Consider the following 16391-nt stretch of genomic DNA (forward strand, 5'->3'; position numbering starts at 1 on the left):
TAAGGTTTTGTGGGGATTTTATAGGCACTAAACAGTCAAATTAAGTTCTTATTTATTAAAAGACTACACTAAGGTGTGTCAAAAACAACGTGTCAAAAGAATAATTCAAAAAATCTAAACTTATTTTGCAGCACTTATTACAAATCAGATAAACTGTGGCTGGGCTCATTTGCGTACCGTGCTGAATTTAAAAAATAGTGGAGATGAAGAATGTTGCGCCCTTTTGTGAGAGGTTTATTAAATATTCCACCAAACCTTGGCTGGTACCAGTCTCTCAGATGTGAGAATGTGCTACTTTTCTCTGTTTTCTTATTTGTTTTGTTGATGTGGCAAAGCCAAACAATTATCACAATATTCAGAGAAATGTTCAACAAGTTAAGTTCCTTAGTTGCCATAATGACTAAGATGCATTTCAAGAAATAACCCTGTAAAAACAAAACATGTCTGTTAATCTGCCTCTCTCTCTCTCCTCCTGCTACCCAGATGGCCATGCTGTTGAAACTCCAGGAATCGGCCAACTACATAGAGTCTCCAGAGCGGGAAAGCTGTCTGGATCCCAGTCTGCAGGCTACACTCTGAGAACAACATGCGACTGTCGGTCAAGCTTTGGAACTATAGACTCTTTTTCACGACTCACGCAGCGGGTGCAGTCCCAATGAGACTTAAAAGACTCAATAATTAACTGTGTGCTCAGTGAGCAGCTACAAAGCTAATTGTAAAGGATCTATAGAGAGAGTGATTATGGACGAAGGGCTTGCTTTGCCGTGCTATCAGAAAGACAATAAAACTGCTTTCATAGGAAGCTGTGATGATCATGTCAGGGAAAGACTTGTCTACTCTCTGCCCTCAATTTGTTCCAGATGGGTTGTTGTTGAATCTGCAAGTGCATGGTAACCGGAATAGTATGATGCAAAATATTACCTATAATCCTATTGATCAAGACCCATTCTTTTCTTTTCTTTTGCTTTTTGACTGCCACGACTTTCACCCAAACTATCGGTGCTTACTGGTTTTCTTTGATGGCTTCATTTCACAAAGAAATTCACCTCAGAAGTAACTCTGATGTCTTCAAAAGTAGGATCATCACTCGACATCAGCCAAAAATGCACTTTATTTTCTACTTGTGGTAATTGGATTTTAGGAGGCTGTGTCAGTGACTGTGTATCATATGGGAATCATGCAGTTCATTAGTTATTCCTCTAGATGGCAGCATTTACTCCTGCCTCAGTGCTCTCCTGGTGTGCTTTCTGACTTATCAAAGGTGCTCGGTAGAATATAACACACTCTCTATAACACAACTATGAAAATGGCCTTGAATTATTTTTTTCTTTTCAGTTCAACCATGGTGTCATTAATGGATTGAATATTAGAACTGTGAAGCTGTTAGAGTAACATGCATGGGCGAATAATGAATGCAAAAAAAGAATCGGTTTTAGGGTCAGTCTGTGAAAAAAATGTCATCATCGGTGGACTCCACCAGTAGTATCCACTTGTTTCCTCTAGTAATATACTGATATAACCACAGTAACTGGCATTGACTCTACTCAACATACTGTATTGTAGACACACAGAAAAGAACTGCTTGTTTATCTAGTCTGTCCAAACGGCCTACCATTTCTGGCTATGCTTGCATATATTCTGTATTTAGATATCGGTTTTAAAACACAAATTTCTCTGGTGATAGACAAGGATACAGCTTTGAAAATCTTGATTTTTTAGGATTTTATACTGAGTGATGTTCAACAATCATCTGTACACAGCAGCTCTTACCTACAGTATACCTAACATGCCATTACCGACTGTTTTGATCATTCATCATCCCACAAGGGGAAGTGGAGAAAAAAAACTGCCATCAAGTGAATGTGTACAAAAACATTTTCCTTCCTCGTTGCATTTGCTCTTTTTATCTTTGATAACATCCCTTTTTTCAAGGTGTAGAAATCGGTTTCCTTCTCTTGCTTTATTTTAAGAGTTACTGTAACAGTAAGGGATGGGGGTAAGAAAGGTTGAAACTCATTGTGTCAAGTGGCTTCCTCCTATTTCTTTTCTTTGTTTGTTTGCACATAATATATGTTAGAGTACTAGATTACAGAGAGTATTTATTGCTCACATCTTGACTGTTGAGTCATGTGAAGAAAGAAGAAAGCATAAAAAGATGTCTAAGAGGAGGAAACTGTAGGTAGTAGAGATATTCTTAAACCTCTCAGCCCTGTGCCCCTTTGACCCTGAAGTACCTCAGACTGCCATATTCTGTCCGGATGTTCCTCTACTGTCCAATAGGGTGCTGGTGTAAAGTAGAGACATGATGCCTAAGTCTATCTGTGCCTAAAACACAATTTGGCCTAAAGCTGCTTTCGAGGTGCTTTAATCTACCACACGGAGGCCTCTATTTAGAGGAAACATCATCACTTCCTCTTACCTACTCTGATGTCACTTTAATGTCATCACCTTGATGCCCAGATCTTGGTGGAGAGTGGGTTATCAATGTTAACCTTTGGCATGGTGATAAGCTGTTAGTTAAGATGGTGTGTGTGTGTGTGTGTGTGTGTGTGTGTGTGTGTGTGTGTGTGTGTGTGTGTGTGTGTGTGTGTGTGTGTGTGTGTGTGTGTGTGTGTGTGTGTGTGTGTGTGTGTGTGTGTCAGTTAGCTCTGAAATAGATGAGAATGTGTATCATGACTGGGCTGCTTGCATGCAGTTTGGCACCATTTTAAACTTAAGCGTGAAAGACTTGACATCTTTGTGGAATTGCCTGAGAGTTTGGAAGCAGTGTAAGAACAGATATTAGCGGATGTGGATGCATGTAGCCCCGATATGCTCCTAAAGTTTCGTTTCATTGGACCTAACACACTTAACCCTATCACAGGAGGGATTTTTATTGACTGGATATTTTCCTCTTTTCACGTTGTTTTTAAGAGCAGACATTTGTTTTTCTTATGCAAATATTTGTAAAGGTTTCTTTCTCTTTTGTACATGACATCACTATTGTAAACATTGTAAATAGTGCATCTGCGACAACAATCACAAAAAATGTGTAGAGATCTAAGAGAAGGCATGGCCCCTGTATGCAGAAAACGGCGTCCTCGTTGTTTTTATTGTCTTCCTCCAGTGGGAAGGAGCACTTAAAAGGGGGCCTAATAATGGTTGTATGGCATGTCTCTATAATCACATCAAATCCCATATGTCTAACAGTGAGCAATGGACACAATAAAGTCATGCCATTCGTCACATCACTATCTGTCTTGGCTGTGTTTACACGATGATATCCATTAGGGGCGCTAATACTCTGTATTGCTCTGTACTCTGTACTGTATACCATATTATCTGTTGCGCTTTTGTACACGCAAAATGTTATTTGGAATTAGGCCTACTTACATTTAATCGCGTGCACATGTGGGAAAAACCGTGTATAGTAAAACAAGCCAGGGTCTTCCTGCCTGCATAGTTTACAGATCCTAACAGAGATGAGGATGTGACATGCAGTGGGGAGGGGGGTCTAAATCAGGGGATGATGGGTGGAGTTGTCTGCAAGCCCACCAACCCTCACGATATATATTTCTTAAGATCCCTCCTGGCTCTTTCATCCAGAGGACTGGCCGTCTGTCAGCACGATGCCAGGCAAACCTGCCCCCATCAAAAAGTCTCCAGCCAAGAAGGCTGCCGAGAAAGCACCTGAGCCTGCCCCGCAGCCTGAACCGGCTCCTGTAGAGGCTCCACCTGCGGAGGCTGCACCTGTGGTAACTGCTCCAGCACCGGAGGTAGAAGCAGCCCCTGCCGCCCCAGCAGAGGACACCCCCGCTGCTGAAGGAAGCGCTCCAGGTACCCTGGGACTAAAGATTCGCGAAAATGCCTCCTGTACAAGGAATGGAGTGCTAACTGTTAGGCTAACTTTACTAATCTTAACAGGTTTGAAGTGTAACCGAGCTGGAGTAATAACGCATGCCTCATCACTCTTAAACCCAACTCTTGTTGAAAAGTAGCCTTCATTCACGGTGCAGCTTGAATATCCTCTAATGTCTTGCCTCTCAAGGTACAGTATACACCTGAGTGTGTGTGGACTCATCATGCAGGTTATCAGTGGAGGCTTTGCAGCTTTGCAAATTAGGACAATATTTAAACTATAGAATACTGTAAATTGTCATCCAGAAGTCATTACACTTTTCCAAACTTTGATGAGAGAAAAACACCAAAGTTCTACAAAAATGTCTTTTATGTAGGCTACCTATTTCTCCTGTATCTACTGTAGATCTCTTTACCTGCAAACAGGTACCTAACAATTAATACACTTGCTTGCTGCTAATGGTAAATCGTATTGTTATTAATGACCAATTTCTGGCCATTAAATTCAGTAGGCCTTCTTATATATTAATTGCTGCATCCTGCAGTAACAACCTGGGTAATAAGTAAGTAAAAGCACAAAATCCATGGGACTTACATGAATAGTGGATGTAATCGGGTGACTGGTATTGTTTTTGCCTGCTGACCTCAACATGTAACCCTTAACTTCAGCTGATGCCACTGAGGAAGGAGACGACTCAACAACTCCTACTGAGGGTAAACCCAAACCACAGGCGGTCCACACACACAAGCTGTAATGCATGCTGTGCGTGTGTCCCACTTTGCACTACACATGGTGTGTGTGTTTCTTGCTCATGATCTGTTGTGTTTATTGGTCTTTCTATCTGTACATTTATCATGTGTAAGTTTATCCTTTTTTTTTTTTTAATTAACTTATTTTTATTGATGTGTAAGTTTATCTTTGTGCTCTGTCTTTTTAACCAACCAATGAGCTTTCTCTATGTGGGTTAGGGTTAAGGGTTAGGGTGTGTAAATGTCTTATATTGTCTCCAAAATGTGTGTAGCAGTCATTTTTGGGGTCATAAAACCATTTCTTCTTGTCACTATGAATACCGAAATTTCCGGCCCCATTGCTCTGTACTGCTGCTTGCTTCATTGGAGTGTTTCTTGATCAAATAAGCTTGAAACAAAAAAGATTGATTACCTGCATGACTAATGTAATAATGTATGTCACTAATTGGCTTTCCTAATGGCATTTTAACGCTAGCTGCTGCCACTGCTGCTGAAGACGGTGCCGCTGCTCCCGTTGCAGATGCTCCTGCTGCAGATGCTCCCGCAGACGGTAAACATAAACCACCATAGAAACAACATTACTACTCAACCACAAAATACACTGCAAAAATGATGACTGCTTAATTGAAAAAATCTTTGAACAAGTGCTATCCATTCCCCCAGGTGTGAGGACTAGTGGATTCTTAACAAAACTTTGAACCTCCTGATATCTTTTCCAGTGAAAATCTGCAGTGATTGACAGGTTGAAATGTCACTATATGGGAACGATGCTATGGATATTTATAAGGTCCTCACTGCTGGTGTTTGTCTCTGAAACAACAATAACCTCCTGCTTGTTTGATGCTAGCTGCTCCAGCAGAAGCTGCTGCAGTTGAGGAGCCACCAAAGGCCCCCACGCCCCCACCTCCTGCAGGTAACGCCAACATTTACGCTCCGCTGTTAGCTTGATCCTGCTTTGAACACACAATGATGGTCACTGACAGATGTTATAATGGGAGCAAATTGAACATTTCTCTTCTGAACCCAAAGATATTCAGTTTAGTCATACTTTTTTTTTTTAATCATGTATGACAAAGAAAAGCATCAAATCCTCACTTTTTAGAAGATGGAAGCAGCAAATATTTGACACTTTTGATTTAAAAATGACTAAAACCATAATTTGGTAATCAGTACAGTTGCAAGTTAATTTTCTGTCAATCAACTAATCAATTAATTGTAGCTCTACCTAGCTGACGACTCATTATGGTAAGGGATGTGCCCAATTTTATATAGGTTTGAGAGAAAAACCCTCATTATAATATCTGAAATGATTAGTCGAATAATTGATTAGTCAGTCGTCCAAGATAATTATCTGCAGCTGTTTCGATAATCGTTTTATTGTTTTAAGTGTCATTTTTCGAGCAAAACTTCATTTGTCTTAATCTTTAATCGTGTTGATTTGCTTCTTCTCTTTGTCATATGAATTAATTTTTTTTTTTTTAGCTTGGGACGGCATCTCAGGCTCAAGAAAACTGTGATGGAAATTTTATCCAAAATGATTAATCATTTAATCGAGACAATAATCAGAAGTTGCAGCCCTACATGTAATCGTGTTGTAGAATGGAGAGTATGTGGGTATTTTCAGTGTCATTTCAGCTCATCTTACTGTCCACTTCAACCCTTAATTAATCTGCATTGTTTGAACCTCCTTCAGTCCCTACCAGCGCTCCTCTGGACATATCTGTGGATGATGTGAACGACTCCAGCCTCACCATTAAATGGAATGCGCCACAGACGATCGGAGACTCCGGCCTGGACGGATACACCATTGAGTACTGCAAGAATGGAAGTAAGTCTGTGTATGTATGTATGTGAGACTGCACCTGTCCCCAGAGTGTCAGAGGGCAAGCTCATCGCTGTGTCCAGGCCGTATACGGCAGGCAGCATTTCACCGGCTGTCACTGTATCTCCTCTCACCACTTTTAGAAGCGCTCGTTTGCTCAGATGACAGCATGCCTTCTGAGATTTCATCATGGCAGACTAAGTGTACTCTTTATGGACAGGTTGTTTGTAAACTTGTGTCGACAGGTGATATACCACTTACCATGTCCCATTAAGGGATGTTTTACACTTTCGAAATGGAAGACATTTTCAGGAGTATTGTGTATGTAAAAAAAATATGTTGCAGTCTTATAAAGCTATGACATGTTTACTTCAAACTGCACTAAAAGCTACATACTAACACAAACACTTTTTCCCTGCAGCAAAAGACTGGGTTGTAGCTCAAGAGGAGCTGACCCCAGCTAACAGCTACTGCATCAAGAATCTGACAGCCGGTGACCTGCTACATGTGCGTGTGGTTGCCGTAAACCCCGGTGGGCGCAGTGAACCTGGTACACTTGCTGAGCCTGTGCCCATCCGTGAGATTGGCGGTGAGTTGCAGCCAATGTAGTAGCCAATTTCACAGACTGTACAACAGACCACTAATAAGTGTCCCAAAGGGGAATTTCCATGTGTAACTGTGTCCAAAAGTGTGGAAAATGTCATTGGATTACTCTAAAATGTAGTGTTTCTGTAAAGACAACTTTTAACATGTCTGTCTCCAACCTCTTTATCAGGAGCTCTCATGTGGTTATAAGTAACTTATGACCTATCTGTAAAAATGCTCATGTTGCAAGCAGCGAGGTAGAGATGGTATTAACTGCCGGGGGCCTAAGATGGACTGCACAGATGGATGCACATAAATCCCACTGGTGCTGACAAGACCTTTCATTAGCTGTAAATCATGCTTACACTTGTACACACATCTTCAGTCATTACTGCAAGTTTGACACCACAAATAAGAAGGTGAAGCACTCAATGATTTTCTACTTGCATTTTTCTTTTAATTAAATGAATAGCAACAGTCTATGGACCTTTGTTTCTCACTGGTAGCGCCCTAAATGACTAAAAGAAATGTAAAGCTAACACGAATAATAGAAACTAATGAAGTTTATTTATTTAGCGCTTATCAAAATCCATGAATAAAAAGTGCTTTACAAATATAAAACTTTACAATATATATATATATATATATATATATATATATATATATATATATATATTGTAAAGTGTGTGTGTGTATATATATATATATATATATATATATATATATATATATATATATATATATTTCTTTTAATATTTAACACTCCAGAAATATACTTCAGCATATGATATATAGCTTAATTACCCACAATGTAGGATACAGTATTAAATAATTATATAGTTATATCATGTAATCATGCACAAACTGAATTTGACTTGACTTTAAGCACATTATTGGGACCATCTCTGAGGAAAGCTAGGTGAGATTTTGATACAGCAAGAGGGAAGACATTGATGATTTCAACAAGCTTTTCATTTATTTGGCAAAAAAAGGAGAATGTGTATTGCCATCTACAGGAACTTATGTGCCTTTTTAGCACATGAAGATTGAAATATTACAGAATATCAATTGAAATAACTTGCATTTATCAAACTGCCAACTTCAGTGTAGCTCTTACCAAAATGTTATCATTTAAAAGAAAAAGAGAGGAACTCTTAAAGCTCCGTCTTTTGAATAAGTCAGAATACGTTAAACATAAAAAAAAGTTTACATTGTTAGTTAATTTCCTATTCTGGCCTGGGCTGGGACACACATTCATACGGTTTGATAAAGTACTTATTGGACTTTAACTTATCATTGCCTTTACAATAACGAGCGTAGCTGTCAGGTCCTCCTGTACATCTCATCTCCGTTTTTTCCTGCATCCACCGTGTGTGTTTGTGTGTGTGTGCGCGCGTCAGTCACGAGGGGAACTGAGCAGCCCAGCCCGCTGCAGAGAGCCAACAGAGATCAGCAGCCGCTTCAGTGACTTTAGAGTGAAAAATTGTTACAGCTTACACTGATGTTAAAATGTATACAGGTTGGCAGGACGGTCTGAAATGTTTTGCACGGTCTTTCGCTGAACGTTTTGTTGGTAACTTGTCCACACCTCTTCTTTCACGCAAAAGGGAAACACGCTGTCTGAGGTCACATACGGGGCACCTGACGGGCACGAGGCTACATAGCGCATGTGTCGAACCGTGCGGCACACACACTCCGAACCGAGACAAGCGGACCGAGTGGTTCGGAGGTTTTTTCTTGAACCGTACCACCTAATATATATACACACATATATACTGTATATATACACACATATATACTGTATATATGTGTGTATGAATTGTTTTGCAGTTAAAATGTAGGTACACATTAGTAGAACACCAATCCAAACGATAAAATCCAGGATCCTGGATAGATCCAGGATAAAAAGTCTTTCCTCTTGTAGTATTCAGGATCTGTTGCACCATTGCACCATATAGTCTTAAACATGGGTGCTGCAGTGGTTAACTGTCTGGCTCTTAAATGGCTTCTGCTTCATCCGTCTTCAAGATGATTTAATGGAAGACTCAGGCAAAGAGAAACGTTTGGCTAATGAGCCATCTGGCAGCCATGTTTTTTATTGACTTCCTGTCAGTGTGACCTCACTGTCACTTTCGCACTTAAATTTATGGCGGCAGCTCTCTAGCAGTTGTACCGTCTGGCACGGGTATCACTTGATGTCTTGCAATAAATAAGCTGTCCATAATATAACGAGTTCTCATTATGCCCTTTTTACAATTCACTCCAAAGTCCCTTTTATGTGATTAGAATTATTAGCCCCTATGGGCCCTATCTTGCACCCGGCGCAGCACAAAGCCCGATGCAAGTGTCTTTGCTAGTTTAACAAGTTTCCTGTCCAGCGCCCGAGTCATTTAAATAGCAAATGCACCTTTGCCCATCTTTGCACCCATGGGCGTGCTGGTCTTACAGGGAGGTGTGTTGAGGTGAATTCTTGGCATATTGCTATCTTGAGGGAAGTGATCGCACCGTTGACCAACAAAAAGCTGGTCTAAAGTCAATAGCACAGCATTTCATTGTTATTTTAACAGCGAATTAGTAAAATGTGCCTATTCTCGTGTACAGAGCGCACACACTATGCTTGTTACACACACACAGGTAAGCGCAGCAGCACACAAACATGCAAAAGATTACAAATAAAGATATTACGGTGCAAATCCGCCATCATAATAGCAATGCGCCAAGGTACAAACGCGCCTGGCTTTTAAAGGGAATGGGAGATGTCACCCTGATTGGTTTATTGCATGTTACGCCCAAAACACACCTATGAATTAATGAAGACACTAAGTACAACACATTTGAACCATGCGTCCGGTGCACGGACCCTTTTTTCCGCCGCCAAACTAGCAAAAGTGGATTAGGACACGCCCTAAATGCACCTGCGCCAGGCGCTTCACGCCGTGCGCTTAGATCGTTAAAATAGGGCCCTGTATCTCTTATGCTAGTTTGTGTTAAGAAATGCAGCAAACAGCTTCAAAAGACACATGAACCCTTATTCATGTTTCTACTACTGTCTGTCAACCTCCTCTCTGCTTGTTTAAACTTCCTTGTTACAAATGTGTTACTGGGGAATTTCCATCAGCACTCACAATGAGTCACATTGACGTAGTGCAGACCTGAGCCGACATGCCCCAGTTATCCACTTTCAGAAGGACAGCTTACTGTCTCAGAGCGTATTTCCTGGTCGGGGTTCAAACTGTTGCGAGCAAACAGGAAATGTTAATGGAGAAATGCAGTCATGCCACCAGAACTGCTGGTCAACTGAGGGGAGCGACACATGAGCCTAATTGATGGATTCTGGGTGGCTTCAGCTGTGTGTTAGTCACACGCTGTCCTGACCAGACACCCATCTACATGTACAAGCTTTTGATAAAGACACACTGTCCTGCATATGCTGAAAGCCCCCCACAAAGACACTTTATCCAGAGACAAAGACAGATTATAAATTGTTTGTAGGAGGACTTGCTGGCTGCTGGATGCTGTAATACCAGCAACACTTGGCATTGCTGGGAAGTGTGCTGATTAGCAGGGATTACTGTTTGAGCCAAATCTGGAGGGAGACCTGATCCAAATGGGGAATGATGGTTCCAGGAGCCGGATATCAGCCTCTGTAGCAATGATTTGGTGACAAATGCTAGGACATGGAGGATGAGACACACTGGGAAAGAGTGGATGTGGATGAGGAGAAACAGAGGCTGCAGCAGAGTGAGAGAGGTGATGGAGGGCAGCAGCTTGGGTTGATGTATCCTGTAAGCCCAGAGAGCTTTTCAGACATTTGCTGCTTATGCAATACATGCAAGGGATGATGTTTCTGATACTTAGCACCTGGTCTTCCAGCATAGTGGATAAGTAAATGACCCAAGTGCCAACCACGGTGCAATTTCTTCCATATAATTTTATCCACAGCCTACAGCACACCCAATTGATTTTTCCAATCTGTTGTACTTCAGTGTTTCTAGCTGTGATGTTTGTGTGATGACATCTTCCTGCTGCTTCTCCATGAGACAACATGTGTCGGGGTTTATCCAAGTTTCTCGTCACCGAAGCTATTTTAAGACCTGCTAGATGCGGGGTCTTCCTCTTTTGTCTCTCTCTGCCCAGATACTGTACTTTCTCTGTATGACTACTCATTATCATCAATAAGACTGGGACATGGATTTCTTTATGACTTTAATAATCACACAGACGGTGGACCCTTGAGTGTAGTGTTTGTGAAGTTGAATAGCAAATGTTTTTTGTTTAGTTTTATGCATGTTATCTATTATTATGTTCTTTTATATGTATATTTGTCTTTGTGTAAGTAGGATACATTGAAAAGACTGAAGTGTCAATGTTAATAATATTTATCTTACAAGCAACAAATATTTTGATTTTGATTATCGATTATTCGTTTATTCTCTAAAATGTCCAACTAGGGGAAAACAGTGGTCATTATGAGTTTCTCAAAGCCCACAGTGATGTTTTCAATTTGCTTGTTCCTTGGTCTTGAGTCCAAGACCGAAAAATATTTTATCAATTATTTATGACAAAAGAAAAGTAGCAAATTGTCCCATTTTAAAAGCTGAAACCAGAGAATGTTTGTAATTTTAGCTTAAAAATTGACGATAAAACGATTATCGAAATAATTGCAGATTATTTTACCATTAATCAACTAATCGTTGCAGCTCTAAATCACACACTATTTTCAACATCCTTACTAAAAGACTAAAGTAAAAGAACACGTGTACCAACAAGTTGACTATCAAAATTATTAAAATAGATTTTTGTGATGAGTTTGGATCGTCTGAACCAGCTTGGGGTTTAATTTTAGCTCCTTCAGTCATGCTCCCTCGTCAGCTTTGCCTCACAGTGGCTGTCCTATTTAGGTCTTGTTGACCTGTCATTTTGAGCATGACACAAACAGGAAGTGGACATCTGACAATTTGTACACTGTTGGCTGGTAATGTTAGCAAATGTTGTGAGGTGGATGACTTATTTATGTAGGTGTCCAGGTTATGTCGATATCAAAAAATAGTCAAAACACATGATGGATCAGGCAGAAGATAAACATGTATAACTTCTTGTGTTTCAGAGCGTCCCAAGATCCGGATTCCCCGCGCTCTCAGAACACGCATTGTTAAACAGGTTGGAGAGCAGATCAACCTGGTCATCCCCTTCCTTGTAAGCCAGTGCATACACACACCATCTGTATAGATCATGAATAACATGTACAGTTGGCACAGAAAACTTTACAGACTTGTCTGTCTTTTTCCAACTCCTCAGGGAAAGCCCAAACCTGCGGTGTCCTGGCTGAAGGACGGTCAGCCTGTGGATACAAAGAGAGTCAGCATCAGGAACAGCGACAAGGACAGCATTATGTTTGTCCGCACCGCTGAGAGGGCGGACTCTGGTGTTTACGAGATTACCGTTAAAGTGGACAGCTTTGAAGACAAAGCCACCATCACCCTTCAGATTGTGGGTGAGCCGCACACACACACACTCAAACGACACACTTGGATGCACATGCGAGTGTGTGACAGGTGTGAAAGCGGACTTATTTCAGACCTCCCTGTTGAATCCGCTCAGATGGTTGTGCAGCTGGCTTGATGACTTGTTGGTTCTGAGACTCGTGACTTGTTCCAGCAGAAATTCAAAGCAGTAGCCAACATAGATCACACCTCTAACAATGATGTCCTCTGACCCTGCTGTCAGCTGCTGCTGTTAAAATGTTTGGCCTCACGTTAGAGGCATTAGCATACAAATATATGGTTTACTTTTGATCTTGGGAGCAGGCACCTTTCATGCTTTGAGGAACACACTGGTTATGATTTTAATCTTGTATACATACTTACAGTAATTTGTCTCCTAAGAGCGGCCTGGCAATCCTGCCAGTGTGAAGCTGGTGGACACCTGGGGCTTCAACGCTGCTCTGGAATGGACCCCTCCCAAGGATAATGGCAACACAGAGATCACTGGATACACTGTCCAGAAGGCAGACAGAAAAACCGGGGTAGGGCCAATCACTTTGTCAGACTGGTTTGTCAGTGTGAAGTTGCAGACATAAACCGGATTTATACTCGACCCAAGAGGTTAACGGGAGTCCTGCCCACATTGAGCAGATGAAGTGACTCTTTAACACCACTGTTACAGTCTAGCTGTGAGTTTAGACTGGGACCTGGATCTTCATTAAATTAAACGCAGTATTTAAACATCAACTCCTCCCCACTCTCTTTTCTACCACCTACAATATGGTTGAAATGGTCTCTAATCAGATGGTCTGGATTAGATTGCTATGTCTCTATTCTCCGGGGATTACTTAACAGTCTATCAAAATGCTAATGTCTTTTTAAAGTTGTGACTCATGGTTTTGAAAGGGAGCTTGGCAGAGATGTAAGAAGATGCTGCTGCCAGGGAGCATTGAAAATATTGAAAGACCAGAATCTATAATAATACAGCACTGACTACATTCCTAGGCGAGGACATAAATATTGTATCGCGCTCCATCGAGTAGAGAGAATTAGCCCAAAACAGGCATCCTAATCATCATCTAGCCGCCAACCTAATGATATTAGGATGATGAGACTGTATCATTTTCTATCTGTGCTGTACTAAACTGGGGGTATGTTGTGTCTCCACTTGCAGGAATGGTTCTCGGTGCTGGAGCACTACCACAGGCTTACTGCCACAGTCTCAGACCTCATCATGGGCAACTCGTACATCTTCAGAGTGTTTGCTGAGAACCAAGTGGGTATCAGTGAGATGAGCACTGTTACCAAGGAGGTGGCCACCATCCAGAAGACAGGTGACCTTCTTGATTTATTCTACTTAATTCTTCTGCGGTCAATTTGTTGATATGATGAAGAGTTTAGTGGCAGGGTTGCAGTACAAGTGGGTACTTATACTTTAATGAGCTGCAGTAAGTGTGTGAGAGTCTTGAGTGTGTGTTTGTGTGTGTTTTAGAATGAAGACTTGAAGAGTGGAAATGGACTTGGCACTGCTTCAATCATATGTGGGTAGCTTTCTTGGCTAGTGCTCAGCCACTACTGAAATTACTTTTGAGAGGCTGCGATAGCTTTAAGACAGATGGCATGCTTGCGTGTGTGCGTGTGTGTGTGTGCATGTGTACCTGTGCCTGCCTCCCTGCAAAGAATAGGGCTGTGTCTGACCATTTCTTTAACGATTTGACATTCACACCCATTTCGCGCTGTGATTGGCCAGTGACAGAGTAAGATGGGTTTTAACTTCTCACTCTTTTTTTTTGTCATTTTTTTGCGAACAACCAAGTGCACCACTATGAATCCAGGGTAGAATGTCTTAATGTATTAAAATTTTGCATCTCCTGCTTCTCCATGAAGGCTGGCTTGTCACTTCAACTTCCAATGTGGCCATTGGGAACAACTATGAACACATTTGATTGCAATGGCCCAAGAACTTCTTAGTTGAATCTCCAATATCATCCGGAGGGACAAAGTGGTGATGGGGAGGTGGTGGTTTGTGCAATCCTAGGTCCAAAAATCAGAATGACAGAAAGACATTGATATTTAAAGAACAGCATCCGAGGACTTATTGGCTTGTGAAATGAAAGATAATTGGACGGATATGGTGATTGACAATTGCGAATGAAAGGGATTTTGACAGCGTCGGAAAGCACAAGTGATGGAGTAGGTTGGAGCCAAAAATAGCATGACTTCCCAACAGAAAGAAAGTAAGAGGGGAAAGATCTTCCTTATTGAACCTTCTTTGCTTTTAGCATTTTAGCTACAGCATTTCTTGTAGCCATGGTGGCCGCTGTTCAGCAAAAGTTACATACTAAGTACAGACAGGTATTGTAATTTAATTGACAAATACCAAGAAGTCGTCACTGAATCTTAACCTTGTTCCATGTGTTCACAGGTATAGTCTACATGCCTCCCGAGTACCCAGAGCACGACTTCAGCGAGGCACCCAAGTTCACCACACCCCTTAATGACCGCGCTGCCACAGTGGGATACACCACCAAGCTGCTGTGTTCTGTCCGTGGCAGCCCCAAGGTCAGACACTCGTACACTTACTGTTCGTACACACACTGCATTTTGCATAGAAGCCCATGGATCATTATATAGTTTCATGTGTAACGCCAATGACTTTTCAAGTTAATGTGCAGTTTGTTGCACCACCTATAGTATATCCTATCAGTGCATTGTGTTCAGTATTCTAGTATTCGTATTATGCCTCACTGATAGCTAATGCCAACAATTTGTTCTATATTTGAACAGTTTTGTTCTTACTGGGGACCCTCGATAAATCATTTAAGCGTTTGATATACTGTTTCAAATGAGGTATTGATGTCACTGAAGATCCACTGTAGCAGTGGGGCAAGGCTTGCACAGGTATTTCTATGTGAAGTTTTATTATGTCTGTTCTTGGCGGCTGCTGCTCTGGTTAAACATATCTTTACTGTTGTCTGGCTGACGCAGATGCCTTAGGTGGCAGGCCAAGGTGGAAAAGGCAGTTGATGATGTGTCCTTGGACAGTCTGCACATGCCAGTGTAGTTGAGACAAAACAAATGGAGAACTGATGTAGGCTCTAGCCTGAATTTGACCACACAAGCCAATGCAAGGACTCAAGAGAAGAGGGACTGGTACCTGTAGATATTCATGTTTCAGGGACATCTGAAAAGGTCCAGAAACCTTGGTGTGAGCTTTTTCTTTTAATGTGGCATGTGTTGGCACACTGTGTCTAAATGAGTCTTAAGAGCCTGTCCCTTAAGACTCAACCGAGTCATAGCAGCTGTGAAAGAAAAACCATCTACTGAGAGGCATTCAATACCTCTTTCATAAAGGAGACCCACAAGCTCTGAATGTGTACTTAACCCATGTCAGACCCCCATGTCTGACCCCATACTTGTGAAACTGCTGTCACAGGTTAATCCCTCAATGTAACCATTCACAGACACTCAACGGTATTTCCTCACACATCACTATAAGACACATCATTATATATAATTACAAACAATTGGATTACATAAAATACTATTTCAGTTTCATTTATTTCTCTCGAACACTCTCTCTGTCTCCATCCCCCACTTGTGCATGCTCTTTCTCTCTCTTTCTTTTGTATCTCTCTCTTTATATAACTTATATACATTCAATTATTTTACACTTTGGACACTTGTGTAATAGCATGTGCTTGTTCCAGGTCTTTAAGGACTGCTGAGGGAGGTCCAGCAGAAAGGCATGTAGTGTGATAAGTTGTCCTGCTGTGTCTGATAAAGAGCTGTTCCATATAGAGGCAGAGCCTACATTGGGAGCTGTTAGGGAGAATGGAGAGATGATAGAAAAGCGGGAAGTCAAAGAAGAGACAATGATAAGTATAGCCTGTTGTCCTATCATGGCTAAGTGG

General features: G+C 41.3%; 2 protein-coding genes across 13 annotated transcripts in view; both read left to right on the forward strand.

The window, feature by feature from the left end:
• LOC120558875 (neuron navigator 1-like) overlaps positions 1-3230 on the forward strand; it is a 97151-nt gene extending 93921 nt beyond the window's left edge. For all 10 annotated transcript variants that reach the window (XM_039800193.1, XM_039800191.1, XM_039800197.1 and 7 more), the window contains one exon: positions 484-3230. In XM_039800193.1, coding sequence (XP_039656127.1) covers positions 484-579 — 96 coding nt within the window. In that variant the 3' untranslated portion in view covers positions 580-3230. The remainder of the gene's footprint in view (positions 1-483) is intronic.
• Positions 3231-3560: 330 nt separating this feature from the next.
• The window catches only part of mybpha (myosin binding protein Ha), an 18995-nt gene continuing 6164 nt past the window's right edge, over positions 3561-16391 (forward strand). For 2 of the 3 annotated variants that reach the window (XM_039800217.1, XM_039800218.1), the window contains exons 1-10: positions 3561-3816; positions 5063-5137; positions 5435-5500; positions 6281-6415; positions 6831-6998; positions 12102-12190; positions 12293-12488; positions 12880-13019; positions 13652-13811; positions 14903-15039. In XM_039800217.1, the coding sequence (XP_039656151.1) occupies positions 3609-3816; positions 5063-5137; positions 5435-5500; positions 6281-6415; positions 6831-6998; positions 12102-12190; positions 12293-12488; positions 12880-13019; positions 13652-13811; positions 14903-15039 (1374 nt within the window). In that variant the 5' untranslated portion in view covers positions 3561-3608. The remainder of the gene's footprint in view (positions 3817-5062; positions 5138-5434; positions 5501-6280; positions 6416-6830; positions 6999-12101; positions 12191-12292; positions 12489-12879; positions 13020-13651; positions 13812-14902; positions 15040-16391) is intronic. The other variant, XM_039800219.1, reaches the window with a different exon arrangement.

This window comes from Perca fluviatilis, chromosome 5, assembly GCF_010015445.1.
Source record: "Perca fluviatilis chromosome 5, GENO_Pfluv_1.0, whole genome shotgun sequence".
Taxonomy (NCBI): domain Eukaryota; kingdom Metazoa; phylum Chordata; class Actinopteri; order Perciformes; family Percidae; genus Perca; species Perca fluviatilis.